At 49.3% G+C, this 14188-nt stretch overlaps 1 protein-coding gene across 1 annotated transcript in view; it reads right to left on the bottom strand.

Moving 5' to 3' along the window:
* ITPR1 (inositol 1,4,5-trisphosphate receptor type 1) overlaps positions 1 to 14188 on the bottom strand; it is a 158540-nt gene that overhangs the window by 42821 nt on the left and 101531 nt on the right. The window contains exons 43-44 of the mRNA XM_088061743.1: positions 12232 to 12364; positions 11426 to 11616 (exon numbers count right to left, since the gene is read on the bottom strand). Of these exons, the coding sequence (XP_087917869.1) occupies positions 11426 to 11616; positions 12232 to 12364 (324 nt within the window). The remainder of the gene's footprint in view (positions 1 to 11425; positions 11617 to 12231; positions 12365 to 14188) is intronic.

Genomic DNA, 14188 nt, shown 5'->3' with positions numbered 1-14188 from the left:
TCCAGTAAAGCTTTTTGTGCATGCTGTGCATACACTGAAGGGGTGCCACCAAATGATTGTTTCAGTTTAGGTCAGGATGCCTAACACCTTCACACATATGAATCAACCACATGCCAGCTCCCAAAGATACTGTATTTTAAGAGGTGTGATCTTGCAAGTTGCGCTTGAGCAGGTAACGGGTGGTGATAATTATGACAGAAATCCTAAAATCTTATTTACAGACATAGCCTCGAAGCAGAAAGTGGAGAAATCTCCCTTTTTAAAACGGAAATCGAGTGGCCATTTTAGAGCACCGTCTGCTGGGGTCCTGGCTTGTGTACAGACACCATGGAACCACAGGCTGCTGAAAGAGCAAGTGTGGAGGAACAGCCAACCTCCACACTCCTGCGGGATTCTGAGGAACAGAGCTTTAAACACAGCCCTGACACTGCAGCATCTGACACCAGCCACCCCTGAGGATCCAGTCACCATCACACTGGGGTCTGGGAGCTCCTAAAAACCTGCTGCAGGCAGGGAACTGTGTCCCATGAGGAACCAGTATGGGCTGTGCCTGGCTGTCCCAGTATGGAAAAGCTGTCTGAGGGGCAGTGGAGACACAGCTCCATCTGGTACTGGAGACATGGGCAGGGAAGGCCAGAGAGGGATTTGTGACAAAGGCACAGAGGGACAGGACAATGGCAATGGCTTCTCACTGCCAGAGGGCAGGGTTAGATGGGATTTTGGGAAGAAATTCTTCCCTGTGAGGATGGGGAAGCCCTGGCACAAGTGCCCAGAGCAGCTGTGGCTGCCCCTGGATCCCTGGAAGTGTCCCAAGGCCAGGCTGGAGCACTCTGGGCTACTGGAAGGTGTCCCTGCTCATGACAGGGAGTTGGAAGTAGATGATATTTAAGGTCCCTTCCAACCCAAAGCATTCTGGCATTCTTAGAGTGATAAACTCACTCATTGCAAAACTGCATTTTATTTCACCATTGCATTGTTTATGTCTGTTCATTCCCTGCCCCTGGACAGGAACTACAGCAGGGCCACAGCATCCCCTGAATTTTCCCCATGAGCCCAGGCCCAGCAAAGAGCTTTACAGGTGCCCAGAGCTCAAGGAAGCCCAGCAGAGCTCCAGAGCACAGCAACCTCCGGAGCAAACGAACCGCAGCTGCTCCGAGGCCCGGATAATGGGATGGTAATTTATTACCCAGCCACAGAGGAAACCCAGAGCCACCCCATGTGACAAGCACAAGTGTCTGACAGGACACTGTGAGCAAGGACATCACCACAGAGCACTCCATCAATGTTAAGCAGGGAGCAGCCACCTCCTGCACACATTCTGTTTGAGGGGATGGAAGGAGAAGCCAGCCCAGGCCTCACATCTGTGAAGCAGCTGCACCACTGCTCCTCCTGACATCCAGATTAAAGCACCACAGAGCAGAGCAACTGGTAACACCTAGCAGGAAACCTGTGGAATACCCTCCTTTCCTCTCCATCACCCAACTCTGCTGCTAAGGAATTCCAGCCAGAAGCCTCATGGACAGCAGGACACCCCCCTTGCACCCCTGCCCCTCCAGGGGATCTCCTCTGGGCCAAAGGAGGTCAGTAAATCACAGCATCACCCATGACTTCATCTCCTGGTCCACACCACATGTGGCAGAAGAAAAGCTGCAAATCCAGAGATGGATTTCTCTGGAAAAGAAACCAAAGGCCAAGTTTTGATTGCAGCACCTTGATCAGCTACAGCCCAGCCCACCCTGGAGCACCAGCAGCCCCTCGAGCTCCCTCACCAACCCAGCCTGTGTTTAATGTGGTTTGTTCAGAGAAGAATCCTGTCTTTCTTGAGCTATGGTCTGTTCCAGTGGTTAACAACTTTTAGAAACATGTGGTTTAGCTCTTTTTTATGCCACTAACTTCCAGTCACTGATATTTTTTTAAGTTTGTGTGCCTCTTCTGTAGTTATTCCCAGGAACTTGGTCTCCTCTTCCCTTCTGACTATTTACATACTCTGTGAAATGTTTACCTAATGTTTCGTGCTAAACTGAAAATATCATTTTTGCTTGCTGACTTTTTTTTTCAGCATTAATATCATTTTCTGTGGTGGGTATTTTTTGGCATGTTCTTAAATATTGCAAATCATTAACAAGCTGGATTGTAGAACTACATTAAAAAAAAAAAAACAACACAAAACCAGCAAAGAACAGGCACATTTCCTAGCATTAGCATTTAATTCTAAGACCTTTGACATGTGTAATATAGCAAATTTCTAATGAGTGGAAGAGAAGCTCAGCTAACTCCCCAGCAGGGATTATGGAGGCAGGATAACCACAGGGCAGGGAGAAATACTCCTTAACGTGTCTCTCATACCAGCAGTCAGTAACAAATTGGATTTTGGCCAGCAGAACTGACATCTGTCCTGTGGGGAGTGAAACCATACAGCACAGCAGCCTGGTACCTTTGTGTGAGGTGTACAGAGGACAGACCCAGGTAACTAATCCACTACAAATGTAACTAATCCACAGTAGATTTAATGATGAGTGTGCCCAGTGTAGGATTGTTAAATGGGGAAAAAAGCCCAGACAGCAGCTGAAGGCAGCTGATTTCTAGCTCTTGCCTCTGAAAGCCTTGCAGTTTGGGCTGTGTGTGCTGTCCCCTTTACTGGGGACACCTTTCCCTCCCCTGTCACCTGGCTCTGCCCCGAACTCACGACTGTTCTGCCAGCCAAGAAATGGAACAACACTTGGATTGTTTCTCATGGAACAGCTTGACTTTCCACCCCAGACTCGTTCCAGGCTGGGCTGTCTGACTGATCCTGCGAGAAGCAGCAGCAAAACCCAGCAGCAAGCCCTGGGTTTGGGCAGGCTCTGCTCAGCTGTGTTTGCTCCCCACGAGGGGTGGCCTGGCCTGAGGCAGCCTTGGCTGCAGGAGCCGCTCCGAGGTTGCCGTCAGCCCATGGAGCTCGGAGCGTTCCCGGGGCCGCACCCTCCCAGAGCTGTTTCATCAGCCACCGAGCCCTGCCAGACCATCCCAACACATCCCAAAGAATTCCCCAGCAAAGCAAGCTTTTGATTACCAAGAAATCAGGGAAAGCAAAGCCCCAGCAAACACCTCACCGATTAAAGCTGTCATCTCCTTCCCCACTTCTCTAATACCAGTGAACAGAAAATACCCCATGAACTTGGTGAGCCAGGGAGATTGCAGAGAGGAAAGTCCCTCCAGAAAGAGGAGAAAGCTCAGTGATCTGGCTTCAACTCAGGACATTTTATTCCAACACTAGAGAGAAACCATTGCAGGGACCTCAGCTGGCTCGGGTTATCGGGTCAGGCTGCCAGCACGAACTAATGCAAAACTTGTGTGCTACTTCATCTCTGCAGGAAGAGTTTGCCACCCCCAGATGAGTTCTTAGAGCTGGACTACTTCAAACAAGCCACAGTTTAAGGAGAACTGCACTAACACAAGCACTGAATTAAGCACAAGTGCCAGCCCTCTACATACTGCCTAAACATATTGCGAGGGCTTCCACTGCAGAAAATTTCAACTTAACTCTGCTTTTGGTCCCTCCTCATTTATTTATTTTAATTATTGCTAATCTCTCTCTTGAATCTCTCTTACGTCCTGGCTCGCTGGAGATCCATCACTTTGGGCATGAGTGATGGATATCATTAGTCTTGCATAGCTTAAGGAAATGGCAGCTGAAATATTTCACACTGAACATACTTCACAGTTTGAAATAAACCCATAAGGAAAATCTGCCAGAACACCTCAATTGCCTGTTTTTTTGCAAACTGTAAAATAAACTTTGTACTGAAAGCAGAAGGAGGACTTCCCAGCTCTGTTTTCCACAAACAAGACAAACCCTCCCTGCCACAGGCATCCACTCTCCATCCTGCACAGCTCTGCTCTTTGCTGGGGGTTCTGCCCATTTTTGGGGAATGGTTTTTGGGGGTGATGAGTGTACAGAGCTTGCCCTGTGGAAATGTTTGTCTGTCCCAAGCAGCTTTAAATGAGAGCAGCAGCACAACCACACCAGGGAGAGCCCTCCTATCCTACACTGCTGCAATACCCAAAATCTTGATGCAGCTTAAAGTCATCTCACAGAAGAAAGCAAGAACAAACCTCGCAGAGAGACAGTTCCCTCACACCCTCACAGAGCCAGTAGGAGCCCTTGGAAGGATGGGGTGACACTGATGAAGGCACAGTGGGGGAACAAACATCACTGTGGGGTCTGGGCTCACAGACGGCCTCGGGAGCTTGGGAGACTCAGGGTCTGCCCCGCTGTCAGCACGGAGCTGATCTGGGTTCCCCTGCATTCCTGTGGGAACAACACTGTGCTGGGTCCTCAGCCCAGCCATGGCAGGAGCTTGGATCCCATTCCCCATGGATCCCATTCCCCATGGATCCCATTCCCCATGGCAGGAGCGTGGATCCCACTCCCCATGGATCCCATTCCCCATGGATCCCATTCCCCATGGATCCCATTCCCCATGGAAGGAGCGTGGATCCCACTTCCCCACCGAACCTGCAAGTGCTGTGTAGGTGTGAGAAACAAGGAAGTCTGCAGACTCCCCAAAAGAAAAAAAAAAAAAGTGTAAGATCTCCTTGAGAGACAGAGGAATTAAAGAAAACCATAGCAACAAGTCAGTCCACCTACCCAAACCACCCACCCACCACCAGTTTCATTTGCTGACGCACTTCAAAAACAAGCTGGCTCCTACCCGCTCTGGAAGGTGAGCAAGCCCTGAGAGCTCATTAAATTCCCTTCTCAGCCACTCTTGTGTGCCTGCAGCTAGTGAGCAAGTGGGATATAAATAGAAGTTATATAACAGCGCTTTGTTGATTCCTGTGCTTACCAAAAAAAAAGGCAGCATGACCTTGTTTTGCTGAATAGCTTTGCCTCTGCCTGCTCGGGAAGGACTTTAATCCTGCTAGGGATCATCTTGAAAGTTTATGTTGGACCTGCATCCCGTGGAGAGGAATTGGGAGAATTACTGATTCACCTCCCTGCTCCTTGCAGGAGCAGGATCCCAGTGGAATGCTGAGAGGATTGCCACACAGGAGGTGGTACCCAACCATGAACAACATGAGGCCACCAAGGCACAGCTGAACCCTGAGGTAGCGCCTCTCATCTCCTTTTTCTCCACCTACACTACTCAACTGCACAGATGGGAGCCTCAGAATCCAGCAGAAAACTTCCCTTTGGGAAAAAAAGACTGGAAGGTGTTCTGCTCCAGGAACACTGATGGCCCAAAGACACCTCGGGAAGCAGCAGGAGCTGCAGCTCAGGTGGAAAGACGAGGTGGCATTGTCACCATCATCTCAGCTCAGTCTCAGCTGTGCATCCCAGCACCCTGAATGAAAACAGACTCTCCCCTGCAGGAAGGATTCCTCACACTGCATTATCAGCAGGGCTGGGCTGCTCTGAGCACGGTGGTGTCCAACAGCTGAGGGACACTGAGACTCCAACATGCTAAATACATTAAAATATACGAGATGGGTGTGCTCCTACAGGCTTGGCAGCTCCTCAGGTGCTATGGAGCAGCAGGACAGAGGTTCCTCACGGCTGCTGCAGGTCCTGTGCCTTCTCTGCATGGCAGCTCCACTGTCAAGGAGGTCAGGATTTGCACAAGGTTTCCTTTTGGAGAGGGCCCTTTCAGAAAAGGACAAGATCTCTGCCCACAGCTGATGATGCAGGTCCCTATCAACTGTTTTTTAATGTCATGTTTATAACATACTCAAAATTAGAAAAAAGAAAAAGAGGTGTATTTTACCTTGAGGAAAAAGACATTAAAACAGTGAAAGACACAGGTTTAACACATGCCAAGAGCTGGTTGTGCATTGGTTTCCTAAACAGGTATCATTAAAACAATGTGTAGAAAGATGTAACATTCTGTATCACAGAATTCTGTCTGTTAGAAACAATCAGAAGATTTAAGACTTGTTTTATCAATGATCAAAAGTTTTCAAGTGCTATTTACAGAAGTTTAGTGACCCAAAGACATTCCTGCCTCTGCAGCCTTTGCCATCACATACAATTGTCTGTGCTCACTGATATCTTCGACTGCTACAAATCTTGCAAGAAATAAATCTGATTTTAAAAGTCCAAACCACAAACTAAAGCACTGATGTGTCACTAAGCCTACGTTTTACCCCACCACTACTCCTGTAATGTTTTGCAAAGTTTTCCCCTCATTCTGCAGGGCAGTTACAGCCACATAAAAAAAGAAACAAAGTGTTCCTGCAACCAAACAGGACGTTCTTGTCACAGTGTTTCATAGCCAATGCTACAATGAGCTAAAGGATATAAATTTCTCTTGGAGTCTCTATTCTCCCAAGCCCAAGGGCTGTGGCTGACCAGCCCCAGTGGCTGGTAGCCCCCAGCTCTGGGCTTCCCCAGGTCCCCCAAATGCCAGAAACACAAAGAACTGCAGAGCTCTGGATTCAGTTCCTTCTGTGCATCAATTCTGCAGTTATATAACAACTATCAATCATCTCTGGACAGTCAGAGGCACAGAAAACCAGGATTCACCCTGGTGGAGCTTCCTTGCTGGGGGCAAGGAAAAAGGAGGAGAAATGTGGAGAAATGCCAGCTGAGTCCAAGTATGGAGCAAGAGCGGGTTGGGATGGGAGAGCTGGGTGAGTCCCCACCAGAATTTCTTCCCAGCTGACTGATGAGGAGCTGGCTGCTGAGATTTCTCTGTCCATGGGCTTCCAGGGACAGCCCAGCCCCAGGGTACACTCAAGGGAGGGCACGAGGATCCTCTGTGGGGGCTCAACCAACGAGCTCTGAAGTTGAAGCAGCTCAAAGCCACCAGCTTTTTGCACTGGCACATCTCAAAGGAGCCTCACACACCACGGGGAGCTCCAAGCCCCACTCCATACAGCACCGATTCACTTCTGCCATGCTGTGATGGAGGCACAGCTCTCCAGTTCAGCACTGGAGTCTCAGTCCCAGCTCATCGGTGCTGTCCAGAGTCAGGATGGCCCCTGGTCCTCATCCCATCCTCAGCTGCTGGGGACAGAGGGCTGTGGAGCACATCCCACCATCATCCTCTGTGCCAGAGCAGCAACTCTGCTCAGATACCTTAAAGCCAGGAGCAAATCCCACTTCTTTCCTGAGAAACAACCACCTTCTCCTTGTGTGCCAGCTGCCATCACCCCATCCTCTGCAGCCCAGCCAGGGGACAGCACTGGACAAAGGGGAACAGAGGCACCACCGCTCTCTGAAGTGGCAGATGTGCCTTGTGTCACCGTGGGGCAGCACTTAAAAACTGCCTGGAACAGCCAATGCCATCAACCTCATTTAACCTTCCCCTGCTGAAAGCACCAACGTGTGCGTGTGGGTAATTTGTCACGCAAGCTGACTTTGGAGAAGATCCCTAATTAAAGGAGCAGAGTCTCCATGGAGAGGTGTTATGTAAGGGACTTTACTTGCCATTCACTTCCACTGACCAAGGAACCCCAAACCCGGTGGAGGTGAGGCACAGTAGCGGCACGTGGAATTTTTGTTTAGCAGATGAGAGATGAGAATTGCAGGACAAGTCCTCAGCCACCTCCTGCACTGGCACTCCCTCGCTGTACCAGAGGAAAGCCTGGCCGTGCTGCCGTGCGTGGGGAAGGGACTGAGAGCTCATCCCTGCCCAAGGAGACGCAGCTCCGAGTGCCCACGAGCATCAGCACCCAGCAGAGCATTCCTGGCTCTGGAGAAGGGAGCCAAGGCAGCACCAGGACAGCAGAAAGGCACTGGCACACGGGGAGCAGGGCAGGCTCAGCCCTCACCCTCTGGAGCAGAGCGTGGGGCATCCCCAGGGCTGCAGAACCGCTGAGGCAGCGCTCCCCAGGTGGTGCTCAGGGTCATGTAAATTAATAAAGGGCTTGATGTAATTTGCAGCTCAGTGAGTTGCAGCATTTGTCAAGTTAATTTGTTGTCTGGTGCTGACCCCGTGGTTCCACCTCTGCTTCTGTCTCTGAGCAAACGAGGGCAGGCTTCCCACTGAAACCCAGGGCTCCCGCTGAGCTGGAGCGACAAGCTCACCAGGCACAGCCACCACAAGGTCACCACCATTCTGCTCCCAAAGAACCTGACAGTGTCTCTGAGTTTATTCCAAAAGCTAAAGCCCGGAAAGTTTCCACCCAGAGAGCTGGAAGTGAATAAAGTCCTTCCCAGAAGAGCTCATTTGCCACATTCACCCCTGCAGCAAAACACGGAGCAGCGCGGGATTCCCGGTGCCACACAGCACCAGCTCAGCCTCCTTCCTGAGGTGAACCAGGAACGTTTTCTCTTGTCCTGCTTCTCCCACACATTCATTTTCTTAACAATACAATAAAAATCCCTCCTACCAATTACAATAAGGAATGTTTTGAGATTTGCTTTTCTGCAGAAGTTGGCAACCACCTACTTTGCCTACCCTTAATATTGGCCCTGCCTGTACCTAATGAAACAGCAACACCTATTGCAGTTATCCCTTCCCAGCATCATGGGGATGTGTTCTCCCACTGAAGCTCATGGGAGTTACCGGGAACTCCCATTATTAACCATATTACAATCATCACGTGCAAGTTCCTGTCTGTTGGTACAAACCTTCTGCTGCACTTTGGGCGGAATCCATTTCCCGTGTGAAAACCTGGAGTTAAGAAAATGCCATGCAGGGGTGACACATCTCTGGCTTTGCTGCCAAAGAGCCTTTTTTACATAACCTGTCCCTATCCCACCACCTTCCTATTCTCAGAGGCCTCTAGATAGAGACAGTTGAAGCTCAGTAGAAATTATTCAAACCGAGCACAGAACTAACTTTTTTGCAACACTATCAATCAAAAGCTGCTAATAAAAACCAAAAAAAATGGTGAATTGAGGATAATCTCTGTTAGACCTCAAAGACAAAGCTGGCTGGCTTGGCTTGGTCAACTTTCCCAAGGACAAATGCATCTGATGCAAAATGAACAGTTACTAGCCCAGAGACTGAGGATGACTCTTCCACTGGCACTTACTGGAAACTGCAGAACAACTGCAGAAAATCCACTCTGCACATCGCAGAGGTTGCCAAGCCCTACCTACCCAGTCTGCAAAACTTACCAAAGACCATCAGAGAAAGACTGGGATAAAACACACAGTATCAGGTTAATTTTCCCAAGTGCCTCCTGTTTTCATAAGCAGCCAAATTTTGCTGCATGTTTTGTAAAAATGAATTCCTGCTAAGGGGAGCCCATCACTTTGCTGCACTCAGTAAATCTTCACTGTGTCACAGCCAAAGGCTGCTGTACAAAGCAGATTAGCAGGTACCCACACAGCTCTCCTGAACAGCTGGGCTGCACCAGGGCCCTCTGCACTGAGGCATTCTTCCTACGTGGAGACAGCAAAACTTGATGACACGAGTTCAGTGTCTCAGGACACCAGTTTAACTTGGCCAGCACAGCACTCCACAATTACGCTGGGAGATACAGCCCTGAATTAAGGATTTTACTGAAGAGCAAGCCTCCACCTTCACTTTGATTCCCAGTGTGGAGCCAGCTGTTCTGCAGAAGTTAAGATTTGTGGCTGGTGTTTTCTCCATTGGAGTTGGCCTGACTTGGCTCTCTAAAGCTCTACTGAGAGCTCAGAGTGCTGAGGACGTGCTGTTCCCAACGTCCCACGGGCCCCCACGTGCTGGAGCCACTGCAGGGCACCAGAAAACTCTCTCCCTACCACCAGGAGTTTAACCAACGTGGAGGAAAGGCACAGAACATGTCTTTGCACTGATTATGCTCCTTTTTTGCCTTTTGCTACAAAGTCCATGGAGTGTTCTAGCACGGAACATCCGCATCCCAACCGCTCCATGGGGTATTTTCAATAACACCCCGTTCGTGCTTTGCATGCATGAGTAAGAGCTGCTGGGTGTGTCCGAGCCCTCAGAGCTCACAGCATTAGCTGTAGGCATCACAAGTCATTTGGTTCCTAAAACATTCTGTCCTTAAAAGCAGCCCACACTCCAGCGGAGCCCCCTCCCAGCCCATCCTGCCGGAGCAGCGCACGCACCCAGAGACTGCTGCCTGCCCGGAGCACGTCCTACAGACACCTGCCAAGCAAGCACTTCTGTCTGAGGATGGAAAACAGCCACTCTGGGCTGTGCAAGCACATCTGTAGAGGCTGGAGTGCAGCAGGACCTGGCAGCAGTGCACGGTGTGGGGTGGAAGCGCCAATGCCCTGAGAGCCATCCATTACTCCTGACTGCAGGGTTATTCCACAGCCTCCCAGCTCCTGTTTACAGACAGCAAATGCAAACTAAACTACCTCCCTTTTGGGCAAAAAGGTCTCTGTGGAGATGGACTGCAGATCTTCCTGTTGGTTTTCACTGGGTGAACTAAGGAATCTGCTTCCAACACGGATTTGTGCACAGTGGGAAGTGACTTTGCTCAATCCTTTAGCACTGAGGTCCAGCACAAGCAAAGGATCTCTCCAGGCCAGGCTGGTGCAGTTTGTTTTTCTTCCAGCATGACAGTGTGACGTTACCTGGGGCTCCCTGAGAGCTGTAAAGATGAAAGCTCAGCTTCCTTTACATTAGAGAAGAGCAGGAAATTTAAAGGAGTGACTGTCCCCCAGGAATGTTAATCTTGTCATTGCAGTTTAAGGTGACACAGGATTTTCAACACTCAATTCCCACTTTATCCTTTGCAAAGAAGTTTCATTCCAGAGCTTATACACGGGGGATTAATGAGGGTACAGATTACAGAGACAGTGAAGGAGCCCAGAGACATTCCCTGCTCTCCCAAGGGAAGTTTGCATGGACACAGGAGGTGCTGCTGAAGGAAACTGTGTGTTTCAACCACAACAATCAGTTGTAACTGCTCAGGACTCATCCCCACAGACAGACTGCACACACAACATGTGCACAGCCAAACAAATAAGGTATCACAGATGCAATCACCTTTGTAAAACAAGTTTTGCTGGAATAAGGTTTTACTTTCCATTTAGAAGAACTTTAGAGCCTGCTGGTGTGTGTACATTAAATCCACACCAGGGACAATTTTCTTTTAGGGGAATCTAATCCCTATTGAAAACACAGGAAGGAAGAACAGTGAGACTGCTGGAGAATGCTGGTGGTCTGGACTTTACCATACACTTACTTCAAATTCCAGTCTGAAATTTAACAGCTCATTGTAAAAGTCTCTGAGCACATTGCAGTTGCTTAAATTATTTTTAAGAGCAGTTAATAACTTACCTACAAAGCTGTTTTATTGCACATTCCTCTAGATTGCCCTGGGAAAACACCTCAAGTACCCAGTGCCCGTGCAAACTTTTAATAAGTTCAGTTTTACATGGCAGACACTAATATTTCCCTTAATTACAGGTCAAAGATCAATCAGATCATTTCCCCTCCCGCCTCCTTAACCCTCTCCAATTTCCTGGATTTCATAAAAACATTTCCCTTCCCGACACGGTTCAGTCCCAAGACAGAGTTTTCCATTTCCCTACCTGTATGGTGGTGTTCCCACCTTCCAGCAGGGCAATGGCCAGCAGGATGCTCTCGTGGAAGACTCTGTCACTGGTGGCATTCATGATGAGATCTATGACCAGGTTGGAAGCACCTTCTTTATCCAGGTGGCACTGGACATCTGCCAGGCTCATCTCCCCTCGGCTCATGGAGCTCGACCCAGAGCTTCCTCCTGTAAGGTGATCATGAGAAGGAGGTTGGCACTGACCCCATGGGGATGGCAAGGCCAGGCTGGACAGGGCTTGCAGCAACCTCAGATAGTGGAAGGTGTCGCTGCTCGTGGCAGGAGGTGGAAGAAGATGAATTTTAAGGTCCCTTTTCTGTGATTCCATGAGTGACTTTTTTAGCAACGGTCTCAAATTAAATAAACTTCACTGCATTCACTGACTTCAAATGGAATTTTTGCCCATCCTACCCCATGAGCTCTGCAACAGCATGAAATGTTTTCCTTTCAGAAATGGTTAATAATCTGACATCCTTATGGGCCCATTTCCTAGATAATACTGCAAACATTCAATTGATCAGGATTCCTAAGCACATTTATTCAAAGCACTGTCACAAACATCAAGCCAGCCCAAGGCAGTCACTATAAAGTACAAGGAGCTCTGCCTGCTAGTTCTGCTCTCAGCTGCTCACCCACAGAGCGGACAGCTCTAATTTTTTTGGGAGTTTAGACAAAACCGTTGAGGGAAGACATCCCGATTCCAGCTGTAGGGGGCTGATCAGTCAGGAATACCCACCCAGAGCACGGAAGGGCAGCCCCAGGGATGAGCAGAGCGTGTCCTACCTCCCGGGCTGGCCTTGCCGGAGCTGCTGGCGGACAGGGGCCCGTTGCCGAAGGTGGTGAGGCTCTCGCGCCGGCCGGCCGCGCGCACATTGCCGTAGTAGCGGTTCACCAAAACCTGCCTCAGGGCCTCGCCCTGGGTGCAAAGAGGAGAAGGAAATCGTCACGGGGGCTCTGTGAGCAAGCCAACCACCCATGATCATTGGCAGCAGGGCTGCTCTTACCCTTCTTGTGGTGAGGGAGAGGGGAATGAAACCCACGAGAGCTGGAAAAACCCACTGAGCGGCTCCTGATGTGCTGGGGCAGGCTGGGGACTGGGGGGGTCTCATGGGGCTCAGTAAGATTATGGGTTCCCCCATGCAGCACAGAGACAGCTGCACTTCAGGTTTTGTGTAAAGCTTTCTAGACAGATTTAATTTTCTGAGAATTTTAATTAAGGTCTATTGTCTCGGTCTTAAATGCAAAGGAGTTGCATCTGTACAGCAAGGACACAGAATCAAGAGGTAGATTAGAGGAACATTAGGAATGGTTTTAAGGAACCATTTAATGCCCTCACACCTCTCCTGTGCTGCCATCCCACCAAGCCTGCGGGGCTGCGCTCCGTTGTCCCTCCAGCAGCAGCTGACGCGATCCATCGGCCGCCGAGCGGAAACGCGAGTGATCCCGCTGGATCCCGGCTCTGTTCCCTGCTGGCAGCTGCCCGAGTCACAGCAGCCCTTCCACCCCAGCACACAGCACTGCACGGGTCCTCACATAACCCCAAATCCCGGGAGCTCTGCACGGAGCCAGCGGAGACCCAGCACCTCCGGGTGGAACGTCACCCCTCCGCTGTCACTTCAGCCTCCACAGGAATTCCCAGGAATTTGGGGAGCTGGACAAAGCCAGCACACCAACACTGCACAGGGATTAAGGGATTTTTGTAAAGTCTTTGTGCACAAAGGAGAGCTGGGGATTATTGTCACCGGGAGCTCCTGCCCTGCTAATGGAAGCGTGGATACAGCAGCACCATCCCGGGACAGTGCTGCAGAGAGGAGGGAAGGGCTTTTCTGGGGATTCAGATCATAAATAATAATAATTTTAACAAATATATATATAAAAAAAATCAATCTAGCCAAAAAGAATATCATATTAAAAATAAATCAAATGAACTAAAGGATCTTATCTTAAATTCCACTCACAAAACACTTGCTTGTCACTGATTTACTGACTTTCAGCTGTATTTCAAATGAAATTGGTTGTCTGACTATAGATTCAAGGTATCATTTAATACATTAGGTGTCATAAAAGTGAGGTCTCTCTTTTAAAACTTTCACAGGAAAGTAACTGGAACAACATAATTGTGCATTAATTGGCTTGTACAGAACTCCAGCCCTGCTGCAGTCCCACTGATTTTAAACACAGCTGGCACTCACTAAAGTCACTTCAAGAGATCCTTACACCCCCAAAAGAAATATATATATATATATATATATATATATATATATATATATATCCCAAAAGAAAAAAATACATCCCAAAAGGAAAAAAAGCCTGTCTGATAATCAGGTTCTTTACCAAATTCCAGAAATCACTTCCACAGGGAGAAGCCTGAGCTGGTGAGGGATCTCTGCCCTCCCCACAGGGCTGGGGCTCAAGTCAGGGCTCCCAGTGCCACCCTGCCACCACAATTCAGCAGCTCAGAAATGGTTCCTGTGGATTATCAGTGTGAAAGCTGCACACAGGAGCTGCATTTTATGGGATCAGATGGGGAGGGAGCAAATGTCAGGGAACAGGATGCAAAATAAACATCAAGTCAGTGTTCCAGCCAGCTGCTTCCAAAAGCTCCTAAACAACAGAGAAAAAAGGAAAATTCCTGTGGAAGCAACAGTAGGAGGAGATGAGCACTTCTCCAAGGGGCATACGCTCCCCATCGCCACTGGGGCAGGAATGAGCATGTGGGAGAGGCAAGAGACAGCTCAGG

This window comes from Pseudopodoces humilis, chromosome 13 (genome assembly GCF_049639895.1).
Source record: "Pseudopodoces humilis isolate 2021_Gansu_Grassland_sample_001 chromosome 13, ASM4963989v1, whole genome shotgun sequence".
In the NCBI taxonomy this organism is placed as follows: domain Eukaryota; kingdom Metazoa; phylum Chordata; class Aves; order Passeriformes; family Paridae; genus Pseudopodoces; species Pseudopodoces humilis.
Note: the sequence above shows the minus strand (reverse complement) of the source record. Positions and strands in the feature narration are given on the sequence as shown.